Raw genomic sequence first — 18,425 nt, 5'->3', positions numbered from 1 at the left:
CGCAGCTTCGGCAGCCCGCCCACTCTCTCCTGCATCCGAATCAATCAATGAATCTGAATCTGAATCTGAATCTGAATCAATCCTACCAATACATAAGCACGTGTTGATTTTCCCATCTTAAAAAAAAAACAAAAACTACTTCCCCTACAGCTACTGCCCCATTTCCTTACTGTTACTGCAAAACTTCTCCACAGCGCTTTATACTCTGCCTGAAACCGCTCGCTCTCTTAGCCGGTCAGGCTTTTACCCGGCATATCCGAGGACCCATCTGCAGTCCCCCGCTTACTCAGCAGCGGCCTCTGGGGCACGGGCCTCTCTGCTGCTTTACTTGGCCCTCAGGACACCCCACTGGCCTCCTTTACTTCAGACTCGGGTTCATTCTCCTCCCCGCCATCTTCTCACAACCTGGCCAGGACCCAGGACCCTTCCCCGTCCACGCCTTCAGCTGAGCGATCTCTCCCACACGTTCCGAGGGCCCCAAACTTCTCGCTCCAACCTGAGCTTCTCTGGACACGCACAGCCCCGCCTGATGTCCACCTGATGTCTAGGAGGCATTTCGAGCTCACCTGATCTAACCTGAGCTCCTAACCAACACCCACACCCGCAGGAAAAGCGTGCTCTCTTCTTGCGGGGACTCACGGTAAAGGGCCAAAAAACCACACTCAACTTGGAAGCCGTTCCCGCCCCTCTCCTGCTGTCACACCCCATCCCCAGTTCATCAATAAACCCCATCCACCTGCAGCAACCCCCCAACTGGTGTCCTGATGGCACCCAGACGCCCACTTCAGGCCACTCGCATGTCTACAGCAGGGAGGGTGGGCTCACCAACACAGAGGCGGAGGCCACCCCTTCCATCCAAGCCCTGCCAGGGCTCCCCGTCTGACTCAGAGGGAAAAGGCGACGCTCACAGGTAGTTACTAAGGCCTGACGAAAGCGGCACCACCACCCTCGAGCCCGTCTCTGGTCCCACCCGCTGCTCTGCCCCTCACGGACCCTGGTCCTCCCAGCCTCGGGGCTCCTGGCCCACGTCTCAGCCCGGCTCGCTGCGCCCTCTTCGGGCCACTATTCCAACGTCGCTTTCTCAGGAGGGCCTCCCCAGCCATCCTGTATAAACCGCAACACACTCCGCCCAGCGGTGATCCCCCTCCTTGCTTTCCCTCCCGAGTTCTCGCCACTACATCCCACACCATATGCTTCACTCAGCTTTCTCCCACGGCTGGAATCCGAGCTCTAAGAGGACAAGGAAGTTTGTCTGTTTTATTCATTGCTTGGTCTCCAGTGCCTCAAAGCCATGACCGGCACATCACAGTTGTGAATACAGACGAATAAAAAACCAAATACTTGATTTAAAAGGATCATATGCAAAAAAAAAAATCTCTGCAAAAATTTTACCCTGTTTTAACTGAGATTACCCGCCTACTGTGTTATAATTCCTTTATAAGAATTATAAAAATGAATTTGAAAACTATCTGTATAGCGATGCACAAAAGAAGTATTTAATTGTGGTAAAATACACAGAACACAAAATCACCATCTTAACCACGTTAAGATGTACACGTTACTGGCGTTAAGTACATTCACACCACTGCGCAGCCATCACCACCATCACCTCCAGAACTCTTCACCTTGCAAAACTGCCCTCACTAAACAACGGCTTCTCATTCTCCCCTCCCCCCAGCCCTGGCACCCACCCTGCTACTCCGTTTCTAAGAATCTGACTGCTCAAATATTTAGCATCTCCCCAACGTGACAAAACCTACCCTGGACCCATCTCTTCTCGAGGCCGTCGCGCACTGACCCATCCTGGAGCTGCTCTCGGTGGCTTCGGCTTTCTTCCAGGCATCTAGTCGGAATCTTTCCATCACTTTCATTTCCTCCCGGAGGTCTGTGTTCTCTTTGACCAACATTTCTATCTGGCTTCTAAGACGGCCATGTGTACTGGACCATTTTCCTTCCTTTCTTTTCAAATCTTCCTGTAAATCTGCTACCTGCTGCTTCAAAGCCTCTCGGGGGGGGAGGGGGGAAAAGCATTACTAGAACTGAAACAATGTAAGAGAAGAGACAAGACACATCAACAAAACAGAATTGCCAGCCTATCACAGACAGCAGAAAAAGGAATGTCAATGACACTGGGTTTCGCAGGAAAAGGAGTGGGGTTCAGGCTAGAGTCTCACCTCATGCCATCCAGAACTGAGGAGACAGAGGAGGCAGACACCACTTGGCAGCCAGCGCGTTACACTGCGCACGGCGATAAAGGTCTAAGCTAAGACAGCAAGTGAAACAGAGAGAGATGGATGAGGTTATCTGGTGAAGAAAACAGAAACAGGAATCCATGACTAACTGAAGGAACTAACACCCACCCTTCTCAAACTCTTCCAAAAACTTGCAGAGGAAGGAACACTCCCAGACTCATTCTATGAGGCCACCATCACGCTGATACCAAAACCAGACAAAGATACCACAAAAAAAGGAAATTACAGACCTGTATCACTGATGAATATAGATGCAAAAATCCTCAACAAAATACTAGAAAACAGAATCCAACAACACATTAAAAGGATCATACACCATGATCAAGTGGGATTTACCCCAGGGATGCAAGGACTCTTCAGTATATGCAAATCAATCAATGTGATACACCATATACACAAACTGAAGGATAAAAACCATATGATCACCTCAATAGATGCAGAAAAAGCTTTTGACAAAATTCAACACCGATTTATGATAAAAACTCTCCAGAAAGCTGGCACAGAGGGAACCTACCTGAACATAATAAAGGCAATATAGGACAAACCAACACCAAACATCATTCTCAATGGTGAAAAACTGAAAGCATTTCCTCTAAGATCAGGAACAAGACAAGGATGTCCACTCTCACGGCTATTATTCAACATAGTTTTGGAAGTCCTAGCCTCAGCAATCAGAGAAGAAAAAGAAATAAAAGGAATACAAATTGGAAAAGAAGAAGTAAAACTGTCACTGTTTTTAGATGACATGATACTATACATAGAGAATCCTGAAGATGCCACCAGAAAACTACTAGAGCTAATCAATGAATCTGGCAAAGTTGCAGGATACAAAATTAATGCACAGAAATGTCTTCAATTCCTATACACTAATGATGAAAAATCTGAAAGAGAAATTAAGGAAACACTCCCATTTACCACTGCAACAAAAAGAATAAAATACCTAGGAATAAACCTACCTAGGGAGACAAAAGACCTGTATGCAGAAAAGTATAAGACACTGATGAAAGAAATTAAAGATGATACCAACAGATGAAGAGATATACCATGTTCTTGGATTGGAAGAATCAATACTGTGAAAATGACTATACTACCCTAAGCAATCTACAGATTCAACGCAATCCCTATCAAATTACCAATGGCATTTCTTACGGAACTAGAACAAAACATCTTAAAATTTGTATGGAGACACAAAAGACCCCGAATAGCCAAAGCAGTCTTGAGGGGGAGAAACAGAGCTGGAGGAATCAGACTCCCTGACTTCAGACTATACTACAAAGCTACAGTAATCAAGACAATATGGTACTGGCACAAAAACAGAAACATAGATCAATGCAACAAGATAGAAAGCCCAGAGATAAACCCACGCACCTATGGTCAACTAATCTATGACAAAGAAGGCAAGGATATACAATGGAGAAAAGACAGCCTCTTCGATAAGTGGTGCTGGGCAAACTGGACAACTACATGTAAAAGAATGAAATTAGAACACTCCCTAACACCATACACAAAAATAAACTCAAAATGGATTAAATTCCTAAATGTAAGGCCAGACACTATAAAACTCCTAGAGGAAAACATAGGAAGAACACTCTTTGACATAAATCACAGCAAGATCTTTTTTGATCCACCTCCTAGAGTAACGGAAATAAAAACAAAAGTAAAACAAATGGGACGTAATGAAACTTCGAAGTTTTTGCACAGCAAAGGAAACCATAGACAAGACGAAAAGACAACCCTCAGAATGGGAGAAAATATTTGCAGACGAATCAATGGATTAATCAAAGGATTAATCTCCAAAATACATAAACAGCTCATGAAGCTCAATATTAAAGAAACAAACAACCCAATCCAAAAATGGGCAGAAGACCTAAATAGACATTTCTCTAAAGAGGACATACAGATGGCCAAGAGGCACATGAAAAGCTGCTCAACATCACTAATTATTAGAGAAATGCAAATCAAAACTTCAATGAGGTATCACCTCTCACCAGTTAGAATGGGCATCATCAGAAAATCTACAAACAAATGCTGGAGAGGGTGTGGAGAAAAGGGAACCCTCTTGCACTGCTGGTGGGAATGTAAACTGATACAGCCACTATGGAGAACAGTATGGAGGTTCCTTAAAAAACTAAAAATAGAATTACCATATGATCCAGCAATCCCACTACCAGGCATATACCCAGAGAAAACCACAATTCAAAAAGACACATGCACCCCAATGTTCACTGCAGCACTATTTACAATAGCCAGGTCATGGAAGCAACCTAAATGCCCATCAACAGACGAATGGATAAAGAATTTGTGGTACATATATACAATGGAATATTACTCAGCCATAAAAAGGAACGAAACTGAGTCATTTGTTGAGATGTGGATGGATCTAGAGACTGTCATACAGAGTAAAATAAGTCAGAAAGAGAAAAACAAATATTGTATATTAACGCATGTATGTGGAACCTGGAAAAATGGTACAGATCAACCGGTTTGCAGGGCAGAAGGTGAGACACAGATGTAGAGAACAAATGTATGGACACCAAGGGGGGAAAGCCATGGGGTGGGGTGGGGATGGTGGTGTGCTGAATTGGGCGATTGGGATTGACATGTATACACTGATGTGTATAACACTGATGACTAATAAGAACCTGTGGTATAAAAAAATAAATAAAATTCAAATATTAAAATTAAAAAAAAGAATCTGCCTTCCAGGGCTTCCCTGGTGTTACAGTGGTTAAGAATCTGCCTGGCAATGCAGGGGACACAGGTTCAAGCCTTGGTCCGGGGAGATCTCACATGCCGCAGAGCAACTAAACCTGTGCACCTCAACTACTGAGCCCACATGTCATAACTACTGAAACCCACATGCCTAGAGCCCATGCTCTGCAACAAGAGAAGCCACCGCAATGAGAAGCCTGCGCACCGCAATGAAGGGTAGCCCCCGCTCGCCACAACTAGAGAAAGCCCACATGCAGCAAAGAAGACCCAAAGCAGCCAAAAATAAATAAATAAAATAATTTTTTTTTAATTTTTAAAATTTAAAAAAAAAAAAAGAATATGCCTTCCAATGCAGGGGATGTGGGTTCTATCCCTGGTCAGGGAACTAAGATCCCACATGTTGTGGGGCAACTAAAACCACACACTTTAGAGCCCACACGCCACAACTAGAGAGAAGCCCGCGCACCACAATGTAGATGCTGTGAGCCACAACAAAAGATGCTGCATGTCACAACTAAGACCCAAAGGAGAGGGTTAGGGAGAGTGGGAGAGAGGGAAAGAGAAAAGAAATTCAATTAAATTTAACACGAATTTTAACCTTTTACCTTTCAGGCAAAGAGCAAAAAACAATCTTAAAATTGCTAGTAGAATTTTAAATTGGCATGACAGGGACTTCCCAGGTGGCGCAATGGTTAAGAATCCGTCTGCCAATGCCGGGGACACAGGTCGAACCCTGGTCCGGGAAGATCCCACATGCCATGGAGCAACTAAGCCCGTGAGCCACAACTACTGAGCCCACGTGCTGCAACTACTGAAGCCCACGCGCCTAGAGCCCGTGCTCTGCAGCAAGAGAAGCCACCACAATGAGAAGCCTGCGCACCACAAGGAAGAATAGCCCCCACTCGCCACAACTAGAGAAAGCCCGCGTGCAGCAACGAAGACCCAATGCAGCCAAAAAGAAAAAAAAAATTGTCGTGATATTTATGGAGGGATAATCTGGCAATATCTACTAAGTACATACCCTTTAGCCTAGAAATTTCATTTGCAGGACTTTATCCCACAGATATGCTTGTGTACATAAGCTACAAACAGGTAAGGATGAATTTATTTTGTTCACTACCTCATTCCTAGTGCATGCCTGCTATACAGGCTGTACTCAATAACCACATGTTAAATGACTATGCAGAATGACTGCGAGAGGGGAGATATGTACAGGGTTGTTCAGGAGAGCACTTCTTATATACAGAAAAAGCAGAAATAACGTAAATGCTTGGTTAGGTAGATTACGGCACTTCCATACAATGCAGCTGTTATAACGCATCTATTTTCAATGGTAAAGGAGAACGCTCTTTACGTTAGGACGTAAAATGATTTTAGTATACTACCATTAATTTGCTTTTTGGTTTTTTTTAATTGGGAATATACATATGTATTTGCTTAGAATTTCTCTGAAAAGATACAAAAGATTGGTAACACCGGATACCTCAAAAGAGACGTAAATCAGGTGCCAGGGCAAGTGTGAGACGGAGAGGTTTCACAGCACATCTTTTTGTACCTTTTGAATAGGAATATATTACCTTTTGAAATAAAAACTTTAATAGATTGTTAAAGTCTAACATATTAGATATAATAAACCAAGCATGAACAAAAACATAATGGCACGTTTCCGCCTACAGAAATAAATAGAATTAAAGACCCTAATAGACACTGCATGTGGTAATTGAAGCTACAGGTGTGTACTAAGACTAATCAAGGATGGTGCACTATATATGAAAGGAAGGAAGCAAAGGCCGGGACTCAAAAAAACTAGTATGTAAAATATGAAAGTGGAAGATGAGTTTGTATTTTATGCTATAAATAATAGAAAGCCATTTAAAATTTTTATTTTGGTAAATTGAAGTTTTACTTTTGATGAAATTCAATATATCCACTTTTTCTTTTATACTTAGTTCTTTGTGTCTTCTCTTGGAAACCTCTGCAGATGCCACTGTCGCAAATATATTCACCTACATTTTTTCCTAGAAGGTTTATAGTTTTAGCTAGAAATGCATTAGTTCTTTTTAACTACTACTTTCCTCTGATCATGTCCATTTCTAACTTTGAAATGAGTAGGACTGATGATTTGGCTTATCAGTTTACAAGTTTTAGAGTTAAACACCTAGTTAGTATACAAGACTTAAATTATTATAAATGAACAGAACAATGTGTGGTGGGTCAAACAAATTAACACATTCCACTGGTGAACCTCCAACTCCTGGCTTGTTAATACATCCATGTCATTATCGGAGCATTTTCTGGGGAAGCCTTCAGTAAGAAAAGAACTGATGTATTTTACTCTTTAAAAGTCGAGACTACAGGACTTCCCTGGCGGTCCAGTGGTTAAGACTCCGTGCTTCCAATGCAGGGGGCACGGGTCCAATCCCTGGTCGGGGAACTAAGATCCTACATGCCACATGGCATGGCCAAAAAAAATTGAAAAAAAAAGGAAGTCAAGACTACAAAAGATGTTCCTGATGTCTCAGATTATTTGCTGAGTCAATGGATGATTAATAAACTGATACCCAATTTCCCTTTGACACATCAAATAATTCTAAGATTCTTACCAGACTGTCATCTTTACTAACTGATATGAGTATAATGTAAGGAACTGACATACTTGTATTTCTTCACGTTCTTTTTTATCCGGAAAAGTTCTTGCAACTGTAGAATACTTTTCAAAAACTTTGCGTTCCTTTTGTAATTTCCTCATTTCCTCCTTTTTAAACTCCTCTATTCGAGCCAATTCTTTTGCTTTCTGTTGTTCAAAGTCAGCAATTTCTTTCCTAAAACAACCAAACCACGTTATAATCTAAGGAGACCACCTCAGTACAGTAATCCACGTGTGGTACCAAAATGGAACACCAGTGACAACCTGGAATTGAGGAGCTGCTAGTTTTGGTGAATCCATCTTCAGCCCACAGTAGTGAAGTAACAGTCAATTAACTCAGTAAAGCACTACTCAACAAGCGTTCACTGCATACCTACTATGATTCAAGTACTACACTACGTACTGGAGAAACCACAGTGAGAAAAATAAATATCCTTACTCCTATAACGCTTCTTACATTCTAGTGGGAGCGACAGATGACAATAAATAAGATTAACAAGTAAAATATATGGAACACTGGAAATGTTAAGAAGAATAAACCAAGGAATGAGGTTAGGAAATATGGAGGTTAGGAGCCTGAAATTATGGATGGAGTCATCTTGCTGAGGCAGTATTTGAGGTAAAACCTGAGGGACGTGAGAGAACCACCATGGAGGTACCTGGACAAAACAGTTCAGGCAGAGGGAACACCACATGCAAAAGCCCTGAGATAGGAACATGCCTGATGTGTTCAAAGAACAGGCAGGAGGCCAGTGTGGCTAAAGAGACAGAACGGTAGGAGAAAACGTCAGGAAAAAAGGGTGGGGGGGTGCGGGAGGCGGGGCGATTAATTAGGGTCTGTGGACCACTGTGAAGACCCTGGTATTTAGCTTAGGAGCACGCGGGTCAGAGGAACTGTCAGGACCCGGGCTCCTTCTGGATGCTGTGTAAAGAGCACAGGGAGAGTGACGACACAAAACTGTGGAACAAGAGGCCCCTGGCTCACATCCTTCCACACAAACGTCATCCACAGACAGAAGTGCGTTTGTGGAAGCTCTAGGATTCAGGCAGGAAATGAGAAACGCTGGTGAAGCCTAAGGTCAAGGACAGCCACTTAGAGAAGGCAGGCCCATGCCCCAGTGCCAGGCTTACCAAATGTGGTCCTGACGCACTGAAAACAGCCCCACTGCCAAAGGACCCAGGAGGAGCCATGCCCATTCATGCCCCTGGAAAGAGACCCACAGACCTTGCTCCTGCCTACAGATCCTGACACAGCCCTGTGACCTAGCTCCAGCCCTGTTCTATGTGGTACGGAGTCAGTCTTGCCCACCCAGGGACCTGGTAGGAAGCTGCTCAGAAACCTGGCAGGAGCCCCACCCATCCTCACGCCTGGAAACACACCTCCTGTCTACAGACTCAACAGTGGACCACGAGGCAGCCCCATGACCTAGCTCCAGCCCTGCCTGACTGTGGTCCAAGAAGTAGTCCTGTCCTACTGGGGATCCAGCAGGAACCACAGCTGACTGCAACCCTGGTAACAGGCCTACCAACTGTGGACCCAGCTACAACCCCACTTGACTGTGATCCTGAAAGTAGACCCACCGGTCCAGGGATCCAGCAGAAGAAGGTCTTTACCTGCCAAAAACAGTCTGTAGAGACAGAAACAGGTGTTTCTTCTTTCAAATGCAAAGACATCAACACAAGTCCACATAGATCACCAAGAATCAGGCAAACGTGACACCACCAAAGGACTAATGAAGCTCCAGTAACCAATCCCAAAGAAATCGAGGTCTACAGATGACCTGACACAGAGCACAAAACAATTGCTTTAAGGAAGCCCAGCAAGCTACAAGAAAACACAGAAAAACAGCTCAATTAAACCAGGGAAACGATACGTGAAACAAAACAATAAGTTCAACGAAGAGCCAGAAATCATAAAAAAAGAACCAAAAAGAAATTCTAGAGCTGAAGAATACAAGGAATGAAGTGATAAATGCAACAGAAAACGTCAACAGCAGACTCAAGCAGAAGAGAGAATCTGTGACTGTGAAGACTGGTGATTCAAAGTTATTCAGTCAGAGGGGGAAAAAAGGGAAAAGAATGAAAAGGAGTGAAGAAAGCCTGCAGGATTTATGGGACACTACTGTATGAATGAACTATATACGCATTATGGGAGTCCAGGAGGAAAAAAATCAACAAACCTTTAGCTAGACTAAGAAAAAAGAGAGAAGACTCAAATAAATAAAGTCATAAATGAAAGGCAAGGCATTATAACAGATGCATCAGAAATAAAAAGGACCATATATGAATAATTATATTCGAAACTACTGGATAACTTAGAATGGTTAAATTCCTAGAAACATACAACCTACCAAAATTGAATCCAGAAGAAACAGAAAGTCTGAACTGACCAATAACAAATAAGGAGACTGAATCAGTAATCAAAAACCTCCCAAAAAACACAAGTCCAGGACCAGATGGCTTCACAGGTAAATTCCACCAGTCAAAGAAAAAATTAACACCATTCTTTTTTAAACTCTTCCAAGAAAAGAAGGAATACTTCCAAACTCATTCTGTGAGGTTAGTTATCACTCTGATACCAATGGCAGACAAAGATACAAGAAAGGAAAACTATAGGCTAATGTCCCTGATGAATACAGTGTATAAATCCTCAAAAAAATACTAGCAAACCAAATTCAACAGCACAGTAAAAGCATTAAATACCATGACCAAGTGGGATTCATCCCCAGGATGCAAAGTTGGTTCAACACACACAAATCAACTAACATGATGTAAACTGGTGTAGCCACTGTGCAGAACAGTATGGTGGTTCCTCAGCATTATTCACAATGACCCAAACATAGACACAACCCACATGTCCAGCTGTGAGCCAAGGAAGGCTAAGGATCACCAGAAACCAACAGAAGATACAAGAGAAAGCATGGCTCTGCTGACACCTTGACTTCAGGCTTCTAGCCCCCAGAACCATGAGAAAATAAATTTCTGTTGTTTCAAGCCATCCAGTTTGTGTATATTTTGTTACAGCAGCCCTAGGAAACTAATACACTGGCCAAGGTGGCCCTTGAATTCAGAGCTCCACACTGCTTTTCAAATTTCAATTTATGACCTCATCACGACGACAATTCTCCTTTTAAGACATCTTTGACCACAGTGGGTCATTTTATTTAAAAATTCTTATGTGGTATTTATTTCACTTCTTCTCTCACTTTTATTGTTGGATTAATAAGAATTGTTTCAAATAGTTCAGATATAATCTTAAAAATAAAGCTGAATCACTATACATTTTCCCCCACTTACAGATGCAAACTTACCTGAGTTTTTCCAAGGCACTTTCTCGTTCAATGCGAAGTTTAGCTAAAGATGTGTTCTCAGCTTTAAATTTTTCTATTTCTGTTTCCAATTCAATAACTTTCTCTCTCAAAACTTGAGATCGAACATTGTCACCTATAAGATAAGCCACAAATACTGAACTTCACAAAAAGCTTTCAACAGCAAAACACTAGCTAGCTATTACACTAGGAGCCAAAAATACGGTAAACACCTGTACTATTAAAATGCATTAGAAACAATGCTTCTAAAAGCAAAGAAAAAAATTATTATAGTCTAACTTTCCAGATGGAACAGCCTAAATTTAAGAATCAAATCATTCTACCTCAAGAGTATCAATCTGATGACAAATGAACGTTATGTATTTAAAAAATCAAATAAATTTTTAAACCAATATACATAAATAGCTTAAGAACATGAATAAGTATTTGCAAGAGACTTAAAGCTCTAATGAACACCAAAATCAAAGTTTACCCCCCACTGATCAAAGAAATACAAATTAAGATCTTTTTCAGTATCAAATTTGCTACTTAAGAAAATAGCCAATGCTTTCGTCCTTCCACTACCCTTCTGGAAAATAACCCTGATTTGTAACACAAGGCTAAAATACACATTATCTACCCTTAGACCCACTTCTAAAAATCTAGTTAAAGAACGAACTTATAAAATCATACAAATCGTCCTGCACAAAAATATGCATTGAAGTGTTATTTCTAATAGTGAAAAATAATTCGTATCCAACATTAAAGAAATTACTAAATAAAATTATGCTACATTCATATAATGCTCTGCAACCATTTTTAAAGTATACAAAGAGTTTTAATGATATGGCCAAAGCATATTATACACCTGGTCAAAAAGGATGAGGCGAGTTATAATATATGTCTCTACCATATGAAAAATACACAGGAGAAATGAATGGAAAGAAATATCCCAAAATGATATCACAATTACTTTAGGATAGGGTAGTTATAAACATTTTTGCTTCTACTTTTTAACTTCCAAAATTCCTGCAAAAAATATTATTTTTAAAATATATTTTTAAAATCAGAGTATTTTAAAAAATTACCTTAAGTTACAATTTCTATTTTAAAGCACCTATGCTTTGCTAGACATTCAGAGTTTATAATATAACATGACATAATGGAAAACTGCTTTCAATATAAGTTAATAAAATCCATCACATAAACTAAATACTATATAGCCACTAAATGGAATGAGACAGATGTGTGTGTATTAGAACAATCTTCAAAATTTATTATAAGCAAGGTGCAGAACAGTATATAAAAAATATGTTTTCATTTGTGCAGAAAGGAGGATTATATACACATTCACACATATGCTTTCATATGCATGGAATCTTTGTAGAATACACAAATGAAATGGGAAAGTTGATGTCTCTAAGAGCCCAGGTCTGGGGAAGAAAAGAAACTTGAATTTTACTGTGTTTCTTCCTCATCATATTTGGCAAGTAAATGCATGAGGTAGTTAAAAAAAAAAAAAAAAAACTAATTAAAAAAAATACACACACACAGAGGTAGCACAGTAGCACAAACCACAAATTGGGTATTCCCTGGTTATAAAAGAAACTTAAATGTTATCTCACTTTATAATAATTAATTTTAAAGCCTTAGCAATAAGATACAGGCTAAAATTTGAAAAATCTGAAATCACAATTCTTCCAAAACTCTTATACTAGTGACTATTACATTAGATTCACAAAACAAATCAAATTTTAACAAATTACCTACTAAACTTTAACAAATCACCTACTAGATTTCCACTGAGCAACTAGAAAGGTTGGGATTTTAATAAGCATTCTGACAACATACTGATAAAGCAAATGCTAAACTTGTAACATTCCATTACATAGTTTACAATGCTCTGACTTACCAGGTGGCTGGTCTTGATTTATGTTTAACTTGGGTTCATTTCCCAAGCGTGAATCTGATTTTGATTTTGGTTTCAAAGAAGGGAAGAATTTCATCATCAGATCCGAGGTAGGAGGAGGACTTGTGCTCCTACTGGATTTATTCAAGTCTTCTCCCTTCTTGACTGCTGCAACCTTCCTTTTTATTGTTTTGTCCAGTACACATTTTTCACTCTTATTAGGGTAGGTTGTCTGGGGAGTCCCATAAATGGCTTCATTCCCAAGAATAACATCATGTTTAAATGAATCATCTTCAAGGTCAGTCCAAGTTCTTTCATCATCAAAGTCAATTTTACTCATAGATGGGTATCTTCTTGAGGAATCAGAAGCTTTATTTTTCAAGCCTGCTATTATGATAGACTCATCACTACTGTAATCTTTATCAGACAAATCTAAATCAACATCTCTCCTCTTATCTTCTTCTTGAGTCCTGGTGTCCCTTAAAGGTCCCCTCCCATCACAGACTTGCGGACTATCTTCTCTGCTGCTGAAACCCCTTTCTTTATCCTCAGTTGATGGTTTTATGGTGACATCAAGGTGTTCCTCAGAATCAGTGCTATCATCACTGTCTGTACCACCCTCGTCATCGCTTGCATTCCACCTAGTTGGACTTTCACAAGTGCTCATTTGGAACACTTTCCTATTGACTTTACAGGACTGTTCCTGCGATCCATCAGGTGAGGATACTGAATCAGGTTGTTTGGGTGCAACCTCACACTCACCCTTACTTTCACACTTGGTACGGTCTGGATCCTCATTTTGGTTACGCTCACTGATGGGATCCGGTGTTGCTGTCTTCTCTTGCTGCACAGCTTTGACAGGAGTAGAAGACAGCCGGTGACCTCTGCAGATCTGTTGGTCCCTCTCTAAGATCTTCAGTACAAATGAGGAATTACTAGAAAATGATATTTCATCAGCAGCTTGTTCTAAAAACAAAAATTCATCTAATTCCAAATTTTCCTTTTCCTTTTCTCGTTCCCAATTCTCTAACTTTTTCTGAAGAGAAATGTCAAGAGAAGATTCTGACTCTTTCGAAGTCTCACTTATTGGGCTCTTAGAAGCCACGCAGCTGGCCAGCCCTGTCAAAAGGGAAAGTCTGTCTTTACCTTGCGTATTATTCCAGATTTTGCAACCAACGTCACAAGGTTTTGTACACTCGGGTACATTTTCTTTATTATTAGATTCTACCGTTTTTTCTAAATTGATCTGACCTCTAAATTGCCCATCACATTTCTTCCCTGCCAGTATCTTCAACCCTGCTGGAGAGAGACTTTTCCTATTGTTACCCTTAAGCACTTTCGGCTTCTGACTGAGTGTGACACAACCACTCTTTGTTCTGGCTTTACTGTTCTTTTTGACAGGAAGGTTCTCTGTACACAGTTCTTTATTTATATGAGCAGTTTTCCGCTGGAATTGTTGTTTATCTAATTTAAACACAGGTTTGTCCTCTGAAATGCTCTGAGTAGTGACTAGTTTATTTTCTCTCCCCTTCTGAAACTTAGATTTAGCATTAGTAAATCTAGCTAAACCTTCTCCTCGTTTTAAGAATGGTTGTTTTGGTTTTGCTTTGATTAGCAAGGATCCTTCTGCTTCCTAAAATAAAAGAATATTTGAATTAATTCTGGTATATCCAAGTAATCTCAAAGTTATTTTTAAAGCAAATTATAAACAAATCTCTAAAGCCTTAAGATAATTTAATCAAAATAGTGGAAATGCTAACCCTTAGCTGTTTTTGTTTCAGTTCTTGTTCTTCCAACCGAATTTGTTCTTCTAAGTAGTCTTCAAAGGTTTGTTTCCTTTCTCTAATAGCAGCTTTAATAGGCCTAATCATGAAAGTAAAGTTATTTAACATTCAAATCATGTGGTGAATACTTTACACTTAGTGTGCCTGACTGAGAACTAACCTTTTTCAAAGTCACAGATCCCCTCCGAGAATCTATTAAAAGCTACAATCCCACTCCATCCTCCAAAATATAGAAATACACGTCACTACACATGATTTGAAAAACCCCTCTGAAGTCCACCTACTGACCTTAGATTAACTTTTGAAGTAACATATTCATTACATAAATAAAAATATTTCAAAAATAGTTCATTAAATACATTCTTTAAGATCCTTAATAATATAAACAAAACAATCAAAAGTCATTTGCCATTCCATAATGTATATTAAAATACTTAAGAAAATAATAAACAACCTCACAGTTGATACTTTATCTCTGACATAAAATTTTTAAATTCTGTAACCACACTCACTCAATTATTATTTGTAAGTGATACCATGTGTAAGACTCCAATATATGACTTTTTTCTCTTCTCCAAAACAGGATTTACTTATTTGAGAGAAGCTTAGTTTTATCCAGATATTTCCCTTAGGTGAAAAAACTTTGCTCCATTTTTCCAGTACATTGTCAACCTGATGTATCTCCCCAACCTGCTTCTGTTGCTGACAACATGGAATACGTTGGATCTTCAACCCTTTACTTAAAAGCATACCCAGGCAAAAACAAGAAAACTATGGATCTTTCAGAGAAAGTACCAATAATAATGACTATTATACTAAATTCCTTCCAACATGGATGATACCTTTCTTCAATATTAACCACTTCTGAGGAATCACCAATTTTTTTTAAGTTCGTATTGTTCCCTTCCTGAATCTGTTCCGTCATTTTCTCCGAACATGGTAAAATACCTTCTCCTAGGATAAAAATGAGCAACAATTTAGTTCAAAAAAAAGCATATTAAAGTCTTAAAACTTGAGAATTTTACAAGTTACTGTACTAAAAAAATATTTAGTTAAACTTAATGTATACCAAAGATTTTAGAACTCTCAAGGAATTCTTTAATATGATAAAGAAAAACTACAAAATGCTAATGAAAACACAACATTCTGCTCTCCTTTCCAGCTGACCTCTCAAAAACCCGTGCCATAGTACTGGCTTCTGTGACCTGACAGTGAGCCCTCTGTTCGGTCACACTGTTACCTGATTAAATTTTGAAGCAAGTCCTTTGCTAGGACTGGACTTTATTCAAAGTATCTGGTGTTGAGTTCTCAATTCAGATCAACTTCGCTGGCAAGCTACTGAGGATTGAGATCCCCAAAATAATCCGGAAGCCATTCTGTGAAGTTGACAAGTGAAAGTCTGCAGACAGGAAAACCTCTCCTTTTACACACTGAGAATCCCCACTGCAGTCAATGGAAGATCTGTGTGTGTAAAGAGCACGTGAGCAGCGGGGATTCAGCCCCAGAGAAAGAAGGTGTCGAGTTGCCTTGGTAAACAATTTATACACCACGTGGTCACAGTTTCTTGACAGGGCAGCAACAGGAAACTAACAGAGCTGTAATGACGAAGTACTCTGAAGCATAGGGCACTGTTTTAGAGGTAATTCTACAAAATAAAACTTTACTTGGGGACCTTCAAGACGGCGGAGAAGACGTGGAGATCACCTTCCTCCCCACAAATACATCAGAAATACATCTACACGTGGAGCAACTCCTACAGAACACCTACTGAATGCTGGCAGAAGACCTCAGACTTCCCAAAAGGCAAGAAACTCCCCACATACCTGGGTAGGGCAAAAGAAAAAAGGAAAAACAGAGACAAAAGAATAGGGACGGGACCTGCACCTCTGGGAGGGAGCTGTGAAGGAGGAAAAGTTTCCACACACTAGGAAGCCCCTTCACTGGCGGAGACAGGGGGTGGCAGGGGGGATTGCTTCGGAGCCACAGAGGACAGCGCAGCAACAGGGGTGCGGAGGGCAAAGCGGAGAGATTCCTGCACAGAGGATCGGTGCCGACCAGCACTCACCAGACCGAGAGGCTTGTCTGCTCACCCGCCAAGGCAGGCGGGGGGGCTGGGAGCTGAGGCTCGAGCTTCAGAGGTCGGATCCCAGGGAGAGGACTGGGGTTGGCTGCGTGAACACAGCCTGAAGGGGCTAGTATGCCACAGCTAGCCGAGAGGGAGCCCGGGAAAGTCAGGACCTGCCTAAGATGCAAGAAACCAGTTTCGGGATGCGCGAGGAGGGGGAGTTCAGAGCACCATCTAAACAAGCTCCAGAGATGGGAGTGAGCCGCAGCTATCAGCGCAGACCCCAGAGACGGGCAAGAGACACTAAGGCTGCTGCTGCCGCCACCAAGAGGCCTGTGTGCGAGCACAGCTCACTATCCACACACACACACATGCATGCACCCCGGGGACCTGTGCAGCCCGCCAAGCCAGGTCCTGTGATCCAGGGAAAAGTTCCCTGGGAAGACACAGAGCACGCCTCAGGCGGTTGCAACATAACGCAAGCCTCTGCCTCCGCAGGCTCACCCTGCATTCCGTACCCCGCCCTCCCCCAGCCTGAGTGAGCCAGAGCCCCCGAATCAGCTGCTCATTTAACCCTGTCTTGTCTGAGTGAAGAACAAAGAAGAGAAAGGGAAATCTCTCCCAGCAGCCTCAGGAGCAGCGGATTAAATCTCCACAATCAACTTGATGCACCTGCAACTGTGGAACACCTGAATAGACAACGAATCATCCCAAATTGAGGCAGTGGACTTTGGGAGCAACTTGGGATTTGCTTTCTGCATCAATTTGTTTCTAGTTTTAGGCTCATTTTAGGTTAGTATTTAGAGCTTATTATCATTGGTAGATTTGTTTATTGATTTGGTTGCTCTCTTCCATGTTTTTTTTCCTTTTCTCTTTTTGTGAGTGTGCATGTGTATGCTCCTTTGTGTGATTTTGTCTGTATAGCTTTGCTTTTACCATTTGTCCTACAGTTCTGTTTTTTGTTGTTGTTGTTGTTTTACTATAGTTTTTAGCGCTCGTTATCATTGCTGGATTTGCTTTTTGGTTTGGTTGCTCTCATCTTTCTTTCTCTATTACTTTTTAAAAAAAATTTTTAATAATATTTTTTATTTTCATAACTTTATTTTTTTCTTTCTTTTTTTTTTCCTCCCTTTTCTTCTCAGCCAAGTGGCTGACAGGGTCTTGGTGCTCTGGCCGGGTGTCAGGCCTGAGCCTCTGAGGTGGGAGAGACAAGTTCAGGACATTGATCCACCAGAGACCTCCTGGCCCCACATAATATCAAACAGCAAAAGCTCTCCCAGAGATCTCCATCTCAATGCTAAGACCCAGCTCCACTCAACAACCAGCAAGCTACAGTGCTGGACACCCTATGCCAAACAACTAGCAAGACAGGAACACAACCCCAACCGTTAGCAGAGAGGCTGCCTAAAATCATAAAAAGTTCACAGACACCCCAAAACACACCACCAGACGCAGTCCTGCCCACCAGAAGGACAAGATCCAGCCTCATCCACCAGAACACAGGCACCAGTCCCCTCCACCAGGAAGCCTACACAACCCACTGAACCAACCTTACCCACTGAGGGGAGACACCAAAAGTAACAGGAACTAAGAACCTGCAGCCTGCAAAAAGGAGACGGCAAACACAGTAAGTTAAGCAAAATGAGAAGACAGAGACATACACAGCAGATAAAGGAACAAAGTAAAAACCCACCAGACCAAAAAAATGGAAGAGGAAATAGGCAGCCTACCTGAAAAAGAATTCACAG

The 18,425-nt window shown here is 41.2% G+C and overlaps 1 protein-coding gene across 5 annotated transcripts in view; it reads right to left on the bottom strand.

The window, feature by feature from the left end:
• Positions 1-18,425, bottom strand: part of CENPJ (centromere protein J) — a 57,195-nt gene that overhangs the window by 15,603 nt on the left and 23,167 nt on the right. For all 5 annotated transcript variants that reach the window (XM_067713870.1, XM_067713868.1, XM_067713871.1 and 2 more), the window contains exons 6-11: positions 15,455-15,566; positions 14,589-14,691; positions 12,832-14,461; positions 10,923-11,055; positions 7,621-7,786; positions 1,761-2,003 (exon numbers count right to left, since the gene is read on the bottom strand). In XM_067713870.1, coding sequence (XP_067569971.1) covers positions 1,761-2,003; positions 7,621-7,786; positions 10,923-11,055; positions 12,832-14,461; positions 14,589-14,691; positions 15,455-15,566 — 2,387 coding nt within the window. The remainder of the gene's footprint in view (positions 1-1,760; positions 2,004-7,620; positions 7,787-10,922; positions 11,056-12,831; positions 14,462-14,588; positions 14,692-15,454; positions 15,567-18,425) is intronic.

The sequence above is a fragment of the Pseudorca crassidens genome, chromosome 18 (genome assembly GCF_039906515.1).
Source record: "Pseudorca crassidens isolate mPseCra1 chromosome 18, mPseCra1.hap1, whole genome shotgun sequence".
Lineage (NCBI taxonomy): Eukaryota > Metazoa > Chordata > Mammalia > Artiodactyla > Delphinidae > Pseudorca > Pseudorca crassidens.
The sequence above is the reverse complement of the archived record's forward strand: the minus strand, read 5'-3'. Positions and strand labels throughout refer to the sequence as shown.